At 41.4% G+C, this 14,143-nt stretch overlaps 1 protein-coding gene across 2 annotated transcripts in view; it reads right to left on the bottom strand.

The window, feature by feature from the left end:
- The window catches only part of app (Palmitoyltransferase app), a 32,912-nt gene extending 18,908 nt beyond the window's left edge, over positions 1-14,004 (bottom strand). Inside the window, exons 1-8 of one of the 2 annotated variants that reach the window (XR_014705017.1) lie at positions 13,343-14,004; positions 11,230-11,390; positions 8,884-9,042; positions 7,781-7,918; positions 5,326-5,377; positions 4,088-4,190; positions 3,285-3,394; positions 785-875 (exon numbers count right to left, since the gene is read on the bottom strand). Coding sequence is in view for 1 of the 2 variants with exons in the window: in XM_084594298.1 (XP_084450424.1) it covers positions 785-875; positions 3,285-3,394; positions 4,088-4,190; positions 5,326-5,377; positions 7,781-7,918; positions 8,884-9,042; positions 11,230-11,390; positions 13,343-13,575 (1,047 nt within the window). In the remaining variant the exon portion in view is untranslated. The remainder of the gene's footprint in view (positions 1-784; positions 876-3,284; positions 3,395-4,087; positions 4,191-5,325; positions 5,378-7,780; positions 7,919-8,883; positions 9,043-11,229; positions 11,391-13,342) is intronic. The other variant, XM_084594298.1, reaches the window with a different exon arrangement.
- Positions 14,005-14,143: the final 139 nt, after the last annotated feature.

The raw sequence follows: 14,143 nt of genomic DNA, 5'->3' as shown, positions 1-14,143 counted from the left end.
GTGGAGAAATCCGCGAGAAATGAGCACTATCATCATCGCAATCGCTTTCTGTTGCTGTGCAAAAGGTGCGGCCGTATCGTCATCGCCATCGATGATTGTGCGTCCGTGGAAGATGGCGCCCGTCCCCGTAGAAGGCATGACAGCTCTCGAGATGAAATAGCAGATTCATCGGGATTTCTGGCATGCTTTCAAAGCTGGAAGCCTTGTGAAAAAATGCGGGCATTCGCGCTGTACGATTTTAACGATCGTCAAGGCTAGGAATGCCCTGCAGTTCATCCAGTTGCTAATCGGTTTCGTGCACGCAACAAGGACTACTGCCGTCGTATGCGCTACTGGAAGCGATGCTCACAGCAATTGTCAAGCTTCAGCTGCTGCTTAAGCAAGCGCGAATTGCCGGCTTTTTAAGGTATGTTTAAGTTATTTTATGGCTATTGATGTATCCTGCAATAAAGTGTTTAGTGCTCTTTAGGTTGATTAGCGTTTTTCAACCCAAACCCAAATTACTCATCGCTGGTGAGTAGGCAAGCCTACATGCACGGAAAAATATGTGGGTGTGTGCTTTTTTTTTTGCCGCTCCAAATATAACTATATGATTTTCCGGTTTTCTCAATATCATTATAAATGGACTGCACTGTACTCTGTGAACATATGGATAGTCCTCTGTGCATGAACTGCTGTAAAATTTCCTTGCCGTTCGTGCCTGACCCAACAATCCAAGGATTAACAACCAGTAAATGAGCCAAATGGCCATTCATTAAATGTCTCTGTGGTATCACACACTTACCCGTGATAAATGAAATGCCTTGACGGTGCCGTAGCTCTCCCTCAGCACGGGTCCAGTGTCTGGGATCACTACACCTCGCCGATCAATCAGGCTGCATAAGCAAAGGTACATCCGTCACTGCCCTGCCGACATGAAAACTTCCAAAATTCACAGCACAGGTCACCACCAAAACACGAGGCTCACACTAATGACAGCGACAATAGCTTATAGGTATCAAAAGCAGCAAAATGAAACAAACAGTCCACAATTGTACACCACAAAATGTCCCCAGAAGCTGCCCATCTCATCTCTTCCTGCCTCATGTCCATTGAGCACCATGTCCACTGGTGACCCATAGATACCGTTGTATTGCACGCTATTGAACATTCCAACTTGTTATTCTATCAGTTATGCAGTCAAACAAGCAAACTTTCACTTTCCAAGTCATCTGCAAACTTGTTACAAAAAATTTTAGTGAGAGAATTAAGAGACGCAATACACAACTTTCTTTAGCGAGCATGTAAATCTCTCCAACATCCAGATTGTCTGTCATAATTTTTTTTGGCCCTCGCACTCATTCGTTGTTAGGTAGTCTTTCTTTAGGTTATACGATTATTACAAGAAATCGACTAAGATACATTAACTGCTGCCTGCCAGGAAGCGCTGTTTCCCACCAGCCAGCAATGTACCAATTTTCTGAGCCACCTAAGTTGTAATAAGTATGTTCATAGTACCAAGGGCTACTATTTGCCGTCTGTCCAAATTGTGTTGGTAACATCTGGGGCTGAAATCCTAGTAAAAATGCAGCAGTCCTGCAAAAAAAAAAAAAAAAAATCCTTCCACTACATCCTCACAGAATGCCGCTGCACTAATGCTAATCAAGCCAGTGCATTGAAGTAGATGAATAACCAGATATCATCACAATATTATCATGCTCTTTTTCTCCACAATGGCAATAAAATTTCAGTCTACACAAACATGTCTATCTGGATGCTAGTCCAGAGCAATCAACGCGGAAAAAAACAATATAAACTCTCATGGCCCCAATGAAAAGGTTGCAAGTGCAGCGACACATGGTCCAATGCCCTGCTCATTTCCAAGGTCAATGAGCTTCTAGGACCACGTCTCCATTGAAGTAATGGCAAATTGTTTTTTGGTGTCTTCCGAAATTAACATCAACAAAGAATTTTCCTGCTCATCTTTCTTGTTGGATGTCTGTGCACGTCTTCTAACACTGAGGAACTGATTAACACCATGACACATTAGCCTTGATTAGCCAAAGTTTTCTCTTGTACATGAAAACATATTTGGAGTACAACTCTATCTACCGTATAAACAAAAATAAAGATAGAGCAAAGCAAGCCAAAGCAAAAAAAGCAAGCTAAAGTTGCCCCTCGCATTTATAGCAGTCGTCAGCAGAACTTTGCGTCTGGATACAAAGGGCGTGTCTGCTCGTGAACAGACAGCCAAGACCGCGTCGCCATCCTGCAGTTGTTGGCATATTTTTTTTCCCGTCCCAAGAGCCTTTATCTTCATGTGCGCGCTTTCATTCAACCTATGAGAGTATCAAATGCCTCTTTAGGAATGAATAACGACATATGGAGGCAGTTTACAGTGAGTTTCCAGAAAAAGTGATGTTCGCTGAAGCTAACGGCAACATGACCGCTCTGCCAGCGACAGTTCGGTGGTTCGACGTGTGGTGCCGCGGACAAGATCAGATGTTCGCATGCAGCCTTTCAAGAAATGCTGCGTAAGCAACACGCTTGATGGAACGAGATGACACACTCTGGGAGGTGGTGAGCTGCAAGGAGTCGTCTTCGGATGACGCTGGTGAAAGTTTGGAGTGAGGTTGTAGCTCCGATGATGCAGGGACACTGCCGATGTAAATATACGCGCTTCTTCACTTTTTTTTTTTTCGATTTATTTTTCTTTTCTTTTTTTCACTTCCTACTTGACCTATAATACGGTTTATATGGTATTTTTATGCCTAATTTTTAACCCCACTGACTCAAAACATTTCTCCACAGAAAGGACAAATTCACAAATATTTCATGTTATTTACATTTCTTCCCAAGTTTACTAGATTTTTCAGGTTTTAATTTTTTGTGCATTACAATTCAACATTTGTTCAATTGTGCACCACATTGAGAAGGGCAACAATTTCACTTATTTCTGAATTTCAGAAACATTTTTCTTTTCACATCCAAACTTAATGTCAAATATTTACATTATTCTTCACCAATATTTTAATTTGAGAGATAAAATTTTATGATAATGCTGTATACTTACTTTTGCAACGCATATTATCAAACAGTGTAAGAACCGATAAATACCCGTTTTCTCCATGGTACGCAAATGATTACTAACTGGGAAATGAATTGGGAGGATGCGAGAAGCTGCCATGTCATTAATTTTTTTTTTGTCGCTCTGTGATCAAAGCGAACTGAAGCAATTCTGAATAATGTTAACAGCATTATTCTGCCCAGCTGAAATAAAAAAAAAAAAAAAAAAAGGTTTTCACCTTGGAGGTGCTGGGCTGCACAGGACTTGCACGCAGTTGCTGATGAAGGAGCCCTTGCTGTATGGATTGTACACATCCTGCCCTCTTCGCGACGAAAAGGAGCCCTTAATCTAGGGACGCAATAACGAGGATGGCATTACCGGCCTGCTCAATAATTTTTAAACAAGACAGACATTCGAAAGCACTTTACTAGAATCTCATCACTAGCATCATCCACCTACTCAACATGCTCAACAATAAGACTCAAGAAGATTCCGGTAAAATTATTAATATTAGTATTACTACTCAACTTGTTAAAACATGACGCCCAAGAGCAGTCTTGCAGAATCTCATCCCTAGTAATATAGGTATTATTTGCCCAACATGCTCAACCCTGATGTTCAAAAGTATTCCGATAAAGCTCTTCACAACAATATTAACGACTTGCTCAACATGTTAAACCCGAAAACAAGAGCATGCTGGCAGAAGCTTAACGCTATAATTATCAAACTACCCAAATATGACACTCAAAAGCATCCTGTTAAATCTCACATTAGCAGCAGAGGCATGGCAGTTTCCTAGCACTAGCTCAATTACAATAGCTCCATCTATTAGTAACTACAATGCTATGTAACTCCTTAATAACATTTTCTGAATGAAGATATCTACTAACTGCATTTAAAACTCCGTTTTTTTGGAGAAAATTTTGCTTTTTTTTTCTGAAGCCTTCGCGACAAACCGTCTCAAATGTCTTCAAAATGCTTACAATGATGCATCACAGCAGCAGTGCTACACAGAAAAGGAATAGTACCGTTATCACTCACATCTTCGTTGGTAGTCTGGTTGGACGTAGTAAGGTAAGTGTGAAAGCCAGCTAGCCCCATAATAGACCACACAGAGAAGAAGCACACCACTCCTTCGACCACAGTGATAGAAAAAAAGTAAGTCAAGGCACAAGATGCCAGCATGTGCAAAACCATCTGACACTCTACATGCCTGTGTGCTAACACCTGCTTTCCAGATTTGCCAAGTCTTAGAGTTGCACCGGCATATCAAAACATTGCAGTGACTGTTCTTAGGCAGGGACAGGGCTGTTGAGAGGCCAGAAATCTCGGGAAAAAAAAAGCACCTTTTTGGAAACGCCATTTTAGAAGTCAACCCACCTCCTATATACTATCTACAAACTTATTCACTCCCTGGGTCATTCATTCCACTTTGTAAGGAGCAAATGAGCTGAAAAATTCCATCTCTGTCAGTTTTTTTTCTCATTTTCTCAAAACAAATTCTTGATGCTGTGCTAGTTTACAAGAATGATACCTGCACATCTAGAGAAGATAAATAATTTTTATAGCAACATCCTCTTAAGCGATTAAGCTATACAATGTAGGGAACAAATTTCTGATTTTGTGCTTGCTCATTTTTTTGTGCGGTCTAATGAAAGTTCATCAACCACTTTTCTCTACATCGAACTTCAGGTTGTCAAATGACAAATATTGCCTTGACCAAAAAGGTAGTTTCTACATCGTGCTCCTTATAGTCTATACTATCTTGCCACATATTAATAACAGTTTTCTGATGATGGATGGCTTTTTACTCTACTGTTTCTATAATCAAAAGAGTAAAAATGTCAAATATTTTGACAGCGATCTGACACATCAGAAAAGTGATTGCAGATTTGAAATTGGTGTAATAAACAGAACAATGTTGTGCATTTTCATTGCATAGAGCCTAAACTTAAAAAAAAAAATGTTCCACGAACTAATGCTATGGCAGCTTCTGACGTGTGGGACCGCTTGACTACGCTACGAAACTAGGAACCGATACCAGCTCAAGAATCTATAATGACCACAACTTTCAACCAGATGCATACCAGGTAGTCTAGTAAAATTCCACTAAGCTCTCACCCCGTTACCTGCTAAGACCAAGCTATCATTTTAATGCACTCTAGTGCATATAGGAAGCACTACAATTATACAAAATAAAAAAAGGAAGAAGAAAAGAAAGCCGGGAGCTACCACTAAGCATACTTGGGGCGAAAAAAACAATATGCACAAAAGGATATCTTGCTGGCGTCTCCTTCACAGCCTCTATGTACGACTCATGCTCACGAGCAACTGAAACACAAACAAGAAAGCACAACAAATGAGGCTGCACTAGGCTCCAAACAAATAACTAAGAGCCTCCATTCTATGTGCATTTTTCTATATGCGTTTGCTCGTGTGTTTCGGTACAAACTTTGTGCCCAGATAGGTAAAACTCCACTGGCTGCTTAGTGCTACCTTGCCAGCAGAAGAAAGCAATGGAAAAGTCTCCTAAAGCTACACACACTGCATTTGGCGGTACCCATGGCATACGGGCCTTTTCGAATGATGCATAAATAGAGGACGAGCAAGTTCCTCGATGCACATCGAACCCACAAAATACTCACAGTGCGGCCTACACATACTTTACTCCATGACAGTGATGACACATCCCAATAAAAAACCCAGAAAATGGTAGAGACAATTTTTCCAACACTGTAAGCAATGCAAGTCAGGCGTATGCACTCCAAATTCTAACGACTGTCAAGTCATTAATGTTAACAAGAAACTGCTAACAAAGCAAGACAGATAAAAACCATAGAAGGTAACTGTGCGATCATGCCCTCTGTATAGCTGTCAAAGAAAGAGATGGTTTTCTTTAACTGCGTGAACAAAAAATACTGTGTGTGGAGAAGAGTGACTGGCTGTGCAATAAGGGCTTCTGATGCAGTCACAGTTTATAAAAAGGTGTACATGCACTGATTAAACAGTCAGAAAGTTAGCACATGTGACGTTTCCTTTGCACTGTCCCTTTGTTTTTGAGTTTTTGAGAAAAGTAATTAATAATTTTCAAAACCACCTAAATAAAAATAATTGTTTTTCATCACTAAATGGCCACAAGTAGAAGACCCTTTAAAGCAAAAAAGAAAACTAACCAAAAGATTATTAGCTCCAACCTAAATAACGCAATGAAGCATGGGAAGTCGCAGCAGGTATTAAACACCCCAAACACATGGTCACAAAAATGATTTCGGCCGCCCAAAATGGCCGTATGTAAAGAGGACTTGCGTGTTTCATTCAAAGGCAAGCACTACAGCCTGCATTAAAAGAAAACAGCAATCAAAAACAACTACACAGACAGGCCCCAAAAGTTTTCTGCCATGAATTGCATTATTAGAACACTGATAATTGGAAGTGTTTGTCCTATGTGTTTCATTCTATGTGCCCTTCTTTTGCCCCTTTGTTTAATGCTCTAGAAAGAACATCTAAATGCAATAAGGTAGAGCCTGGAACATATTTTAATTATGTGCGTGCAAATATTTGCGAAAATGATATTCGAAATTTTCTGAATGTTTGAAAATTGCTGAATGCACAGAAAATTTTTGAAATCACCACAGATTCCCTGCACTGCACGCTTCACTGTATCGCTTGACGTCGTCTGCGCAGTGAAGCATCCTCAAAATGCAATGGGGCCATTTCGTGAAGAAGGTTTGGTTTGGTTTGGTTTGTCGGGTTTAATGTCCCAAAGCAACTCAGGCTACGAGAGATGGTGTAGTGGAGGACTACTGGAAATTTCAACCACTTGGGGTTCTTTAACGTGCACAGATACCGTAGAGCACACGGGCGCCTTGCTTTTCACCTCCATCGAAAAGCAGCCGCCGCGGCCGGGATTCGATCCCGCATCCTTGGGCGAAGTAGTCGAGCACCCTAACCACTGCGCCACCAAGGTGGGGCGCTTTGTGAAGAACCTTCCCTTTTACAAAGAAGGCCCTCCCGACAGTTTGCAAAAAGTGAAGCACATGATGAAAAAAAAAAAATGTTGTTCTCACTTAGGTTTCACCTTAAATGCAGAGAACCATCGTGTAGGTGTCCATGAGATGAAACTACTGTGATGCAAGCGATTTTTGGCAGTCTCATACAATAATTCGAGCTTTATGTTAATACAGACATCTTTTTTAACCCTTTAAACGTTGCATTAACTAGAGCTAACTGAAATCAGCAGTGATATGACAGCTTCACCCAGTTCGTGCAGGTCCATCCTGTACGAAAAACCAGTATTCAAAATCCTGTATAAAATTTATACCAAGTTTTCCATTTGGCGTACAGTTCTATGCTATTCTAGTTTAATTTCGTTTGCAAATATTATGTCAATTCTGAAATAAACAACACAAAGACTGTTTGCTATTTTTTAATTTTGTTTTTTTACTTTACTGATCGAGTAGCCTATATTCGATTCGATAAACATTTTTTTTCCCCACACTCGTATTCGGCTTGTAAGAAAATTTCAATATTTTCTCACCGCTAATTTTAGCCCATTTAGACACTCCTTATACAGCTGCCTGTTGATTTCCCAAATTGAGGAATGATACGGGCACACATTTCTCGACTCATTTTCTTCTGATGTCGACAACAGGTTTCAAGAACATGAAGTAGCTGCACCGTAAACACTTATACACACTTCACGACGCCGAAAGAAAGAAGGCGACATTGACTCACCATAAACAATGTGCGTGATGACGCAGGAGAACACAAAGACGCACAGGAAGGCAAGGGAGATGATGAATACATAAAAGAATCGGTAGTTTCTCTTCCCTACACAGTTTCCCACCCAAGGGCAGTGGTGATCGAATCTCTCTGCGAAGAAGAAAAAATAAATACGGAAGAAACCAAGCACATGTCACAAGGTTCAATCCCGCTTGCAAAATTTATAGATTTTGGATGTGTGCAAAAATATGGACACAGGAAATGAAAGAAGAGCCAATGGTAACAGATAATAAAGACTCTCCAGGCTAAAGAGTACCAAAAAAGAGAGAGAGAGAGAGAGAGTGTAGTTCAGTGAGAGGGCTCGCAAAACCAAGTTAAAGAGCACCTGCTCAAATATATGAAATGTTACTATCGGGGACAGAAGTCTGTGGACCACGCAAACTGTAATCGAAGCGCATAACTTTCGTATCAGCCAGTAGTCTCAAACCATACTAATCAATGTGAAAGTTGGACTTTATTTCTTTCATGTGTGCTAGAGAAATAAGGTGACAATTCGTTTGAATCGTGCTTCTAGTCAAATCGCCAGACGTGTGGTCCAGAGACTTTTATCCCCGAAAGTACATATGAAAGAGACTGATACAATGCTAGCAAGAAATAAGTGCCCTATACAAAATAAATACCAGCACCACGCTTTCAGCTGATACGTCAAAAAACCCATAATGATGTCACAATGTGTAGCGTTAATACATTAAACAAATAAATGTCCCAAATCTGTCAACTAGATTTGAGCATGATGTTATGCAAACCTTGCACCTTGCTGATGCTACATTCACCAGTGTGTTAATACTAGTACACTGCATGCATTCAGTGATAAATGCATAGAAATGTTCAGAAAAAAAAAAAAGGGATTCACTGCAATAAACATATAATTACCACCCTAAACATCATGCAGAAGATGAATTTGCTAGTTTCGGCAATTAGGTACAATCACTACAGTTAGGCACAATCAATAAAACTTGGGAACTGCATCCTGCTTTTAACATAAGCGACAATACTATTTCTAGCACATTAGAGACAGCAATATCTACGTAATATATTTATTTTAAGACCCTTACCCACGCAATTGTCACAAAGGCTGCAATGAGATGCTCTTGGAGGTCGGAATATTTTACACGTAAAGCAGTATTTAAGCTTTACTGTTTGGCCGCTCACCACCACTTCTTTGGTACGGGGAGGTGGCCGGAACGTCGGGGAACTTGACCCATTTGGCACCTCTGGCACAAAGAAAACACGGAGCTGATTAAGCGTTTTCCCTCAAAGAGAAGTGACTATGCGTGGACACACTTGTGTCAACCAAACACAGAAGTACAGCACAGGGAAAATTTCCTCCCAAGACTCTTCCACTACAACAGACAAGCATGTCCAACTATTCTCATGGGCACCAAAGAATGATTTCCAGCTTTGCTAGAAAGGTCACAAGCAATGCTAGGATAGAGTCAGAGAGCCAGGCCCATCAATTTTTCGTTTCAGCATTTCAGCATTTGTTCTTTTCGAGGCTCCTTCTCCAAACCAACCCACAATGTCGGCAATCCATAGCTACAGTGTCACTGATATCCAGATAGCCACTCAGTGTGAATAATGCACGGTCGTGCTTTCATTGTTTGCTCAACACACACAACATGTGCAGGCAGCTTTTGAAGCACATCAACGACAAGATATGCCTACAAAACTTTGTAGAAATATAAATAACTGCCCTAAAAATTTCTTTTTGTAGCCTTGGGGTAATTTTGAAGAAGTGTGCATGGAGGTGGGAAACCTAACAATCCCTGATCTGTTAACTGCAGCAAGATAAATCAGAATACAACAGGTTCAAGCAACAAGTCATGTGGATTCAAGTAATAGTGTTGTGTGCCTGCAGTTGCCTATTGTGACATAAAAAAGGAAAGAAAAAATGGTATTTCAAAATGGCATTTTTTTTTCCCAAACGAAACACACAGGTCAAGATAATATGAAATTTTAATTTCCATAGTATTACTTGCTGATAGCATCTGTTAATTACCCAGTTGTTGCTATACAAAAAATGACAATGAGCAGCTATATAGCATAAAAGGACAAAAGGATCTCTCAATTTTTCTAAACATTTCACTATCACATCTCCACTATGTTAACTGAGGCCCTATTCAAGTGTAAGCTGTTCCCTCTTTGTCTCATAGGTTTTAACACAATGAAGTTAGTGCACACGTTCGTCGAAAAGCTGGGGTCGCAATGAAATTCCCCGACTGATCAATATAGTGATGACGGTCAGAGGTTGTGACTTCATTTCATTCACAGCTGTGAAATGCCTACCAAGAAAGAAAAATACCCCCCCCCCCACACACACACACCCAAAAAAAAAAATGGTCCAGTGGGAATCAAACAAAACTTGCCGTTTGTTGCAAGCCAGTTGCACTATCTCTATATCACTAAGGAACATTCATTCAATAACTTGGGGGCCTTGTGCAACCAGCCCATGTCTTATAGCGGACAGCAACCACATGTTACATTACAGCAACACTTGAATGAAATGAAGACCACTAACTAACAATGCTACTTACCTTTGCTGCTGCTTTGCACTATTAACTAGCACTACTAATTATGATCACTACTTAGCAACACCACCACACTGCAATGCTATTTCATCAATTCTTTAGAATACCTAAACATAGTCTAATTTTGGTTTTCATTTATTGCCCTGCACAAGACGCCTATATAAACATAAATGTGCTAAAGATCTCATATAAACCCCTCTCCAACAACACAGGAAGAATGCACCTCGACACTGCCTCTTCACATAATATGGCAACTGGATATGACTGCTCTGCCTTAACATAAGCTGACGTGTCACAATCAGGCCCTAATTGTCCTATAACGGTCCTCCTAAAACATCTGTGATAAAAATGCCAATTATGTATTTAGCTAGCAAAGTATTTTTGGAGCTTGATCACCACCAACAGGACAATGTAAGTGCAAGTTACTGCTGAGGTCATTATGAGACCATAAAAGACGTGAAGTTGTACAAGGTGGTAAAAAAATGTGTAACTACAAACAGTACTCTGGTAAGTAATAAGGTTCAGGGGGTGACGCGGTCAGCCTGTCATGAAAACCAGCACTACAGCTGTAGAACTGCAGTGAGCCTCCTGCAACTAACTGCACTGAAAAAGAAACAAACAAAACTAAGGAGATTAGAACACTGCACATGCGTGCTAATTCACATAAACACAATCGATATGTAGCAGGTCACCTGGTTTCAGAAAAGCCTGATAAACAACAGAGCCTTGCTCCATAGAATACTGGAATATACAGAAATGAGAAACGAAAATATCTATTACCTGCTTTGTCCAGAGAAGGGCATGCATACATGCGTCTAATTTTTACCTGGAACATAATCACCCATGTTGCAATGTTTGAGAAAAGCCACTCACCTATTTGTTTTTCTATGTCCGCTGCTTCTTCAGGGCTGGCCCTAGGAATGACCCCAGGGTCACTGAAGCTAGTCCTAAATAGAGCTGACATCACAAATAGGAACAACACTGCGGCCACTGCAGGGATGGCCGGGCTTATCTCACGGGCGAGGTAGGGGCAACTGCAAGGGGGAAACAGAAGCTCAGAAAGGTAGGGAAAGCTGAAAAAAACAAAAAAACTTCGAACAGTTTATTTACATGCTTATCAAAGCAAAACACAACAGCACCGCCCCAGTTAAGACCAGGTCAGGTGATGAGATGCCAAGTGCCAAACAGATGTACCCGGTAGCATCATTAAAGGGACAGAACACTGACCAAAATATGTAATGGGATTATGGTGGTCTTGCCTCGCATGGTATAGATCGAGTACTACTATATCAAAGAAAGGAGGATTTATAATTTTAATTTGGCACTGAAAATCGCAAGAAAACGGCCGAGGTGGCCTCTTGTGGTGAAGCACTGTAATTATCACTGTAGTAACCCACGTGACCACATCTCAGGAGAATGTCACTGATTTTAGGAAGTGCACACTGTTGTCTATTCTTTGAAAAGCGTTCGCCTTGTTTTATTATATTTTGCAGTCTTTCTGGTGGGGCTCTCAGCAAAAACCACCCACTTTTCGCATCGCCAATAATTTGCTTTTAGCGCTTGGCTCTAGATGGAGCCACAGTTTTCGAATTCCTTGGATGAAGCAGTGACCATGGCCCACTAAAACTTCCGTTGATGAGGTGTACGTTCCTGTGCCGTAAGAGCATTGGGTGTAGAAACTAAAAATGGGAGCATGAACCGATCGAAAAACTCTGGCTAAAAATTGTATACAGCGTTTTTGACAAAACTGCTATGGAATCGACCACTCGAAACAGAAAACTTTCCACTGTGCAAAAAAAAGGACCCTTAAAGTGCAGTGCTCTGTCCCTTTAACAGAAATGGGCATTTGTAGCCACTCTGCCTAAAAGGCTTTTGTCAAAGCTGCACTCATTGCATGCAGAAGTAGATTTTATGCAATACTTGTTACGTAGCCAATATAGACATTTTCCTAGTTAGTCCATTGCATAGGTGTTGTCATTTCTATGACACAGCAACACAGCATCAAGAATTTCCTTATGCAAAGCAATATACTTTGCAAACACTGCAAGTCTTGAATAAACCGGGCAATGTACCAATGCTGAACTTGGTATTGGTTGAAAACTGCAACTGAGCGCTGCCCACATCTGAAGTTCACGTGCAAACAAGACAGCCCTCTAACCATGAATGTTATAGCAAATGCAAACAAAAGTAACTTGCAATAGTGACTCAAACAGTATGCTACTGAACATAAGACTGCCAGTTCAACAGTTTAATGTGACAGCCATCTTTTGATGGGAGCAATACGCAAGAATAATAATCATTCAGTGCATCAGAAACAATAGAAACTTCACCACGGAAGACGGACTAAAAATGACATGCTATGACACACAGCTGACACAAGCAAGTGAAAGGAAATCAATTTTTGCAATCAAGCCAACATAACGATAGGCAACAGCCTTTATGAAGGCACACTACCACCAACAGTGCCTCATTCTGAGTGTCAAGCTTATCAAATGACTCAACAACTGCCACAGCAGTAACAGCCAGTAGACGTTGTATAGTGCAAACAATAAGTAGCTTTCATTAGGTTTGTGATTAAGCTGCAAGTTCTAGTGTCTCTGAACATCCTCACCTGCCCCAAAGTAGTCGGAGCAGGATCCTCCATAGAAAAGCGGTGCTAAAACCCCGCTAAATACGTCAAAGCTATGCTTCAAATCTAACTAACGGCAAACAACAGATGCCCTATGCAAGTGACGCACTGACCGCTAAACACGATTACGTCGATGCAAAACGGGAACAAATTGGAATGACAGGTTTGGTGGATACTAAGTGACGCTTTGAAAAGATAACGCGGCGCTGGCACTGACGATGGCCTAGAAACACTGACGTGCGCCCACTATATGCGTGCCCGTCGACAACACGAATGGTTCCAGAAGATTGAGCAATAAAGTACGGATTCGGCAAGGGATCCCGGTGACAAGCACGAAAATAGTCAGGTTCTACTCACTCGCACACAAAAAACAGCGTGCACGTCCCAACGATGAGCACTACGGTGACGAAAAACACACCAGTCTGTCTCGCCATCATGAGCCTGCCATCGCAGTAGAACTTGTTTCTTCCGGGGAAGACTTGCCATTTCTTGACCACTTGCGGCATGTTACCGTTGCGGCCGTCCTCAAAGGCTGGTATGCCGGACGGCAGTGTAGTCGAAACCTTGGAGTAAGTGGCCTCGCCTACCATCGGTTGGCGGCTGCGCGGCCGATGCCCCCGAAACTTCTGCCCGGTGCTGCTTCGCTAGAGGTTTTCAGAGCGGAAATCACCATTCATGAGGCCGACAAGGCAGCACAGAGCGTGGGCTAGGCTTAGAGAGACGCGTAACCTCGGAGAAAACACCGTCCATCCACACATTACACGGCAAAGGGGTCACGACAAGGTACGGTGGTCACAACAGCCGGAGGAGGGAAACGGTTGTATGGGCATTGCCACCACTGTTTCAGCCAAGAAAACTGCTTACATTCCGGAAATATTTGACATCTAAAGAATGTGGACTATGCAGACGGCAACTCGGGGTCGAACTCGCCAGAACTCGCTACAGTTTCTCGTCGAAAATGCAAGCACAAGCAGCAGAAAACGGCACTCTACACCCGCTAAAACTACCCGTCTTCACTAGGGAGCGCTACAAAGCATTTCATGTTTTTTTGAAAGTCAACTCTGTTTGTAAAAAAAAAAGTAATTATTTATACAACACCTTACCAGAAATTATTTTATTTATTGTTATAAACTGGCGATAAGTAAACGATATATGTGT

The sequence above is a fragment of the Amblyomma maculatum genome, chromosome 1 (genome assembly GCF_055883805.1).
Source record: "Amblyomma maculatum isolate TAMU_Amacu chromosome 1, ASM5588380v1, whole genome shotgun sequence".
Lineage (NCBI taxonomy): Eukaryota > Metazoa > Arthropoda > Arachnida > Ixodida > Ixodidae > Amblyomma > Amblyomma maculatum.
The sequence above is the reverse complement of the archived record's forward strand: the minus strand, read 5'-3'. Positions and strand labels throughout refer to the sequence as shown.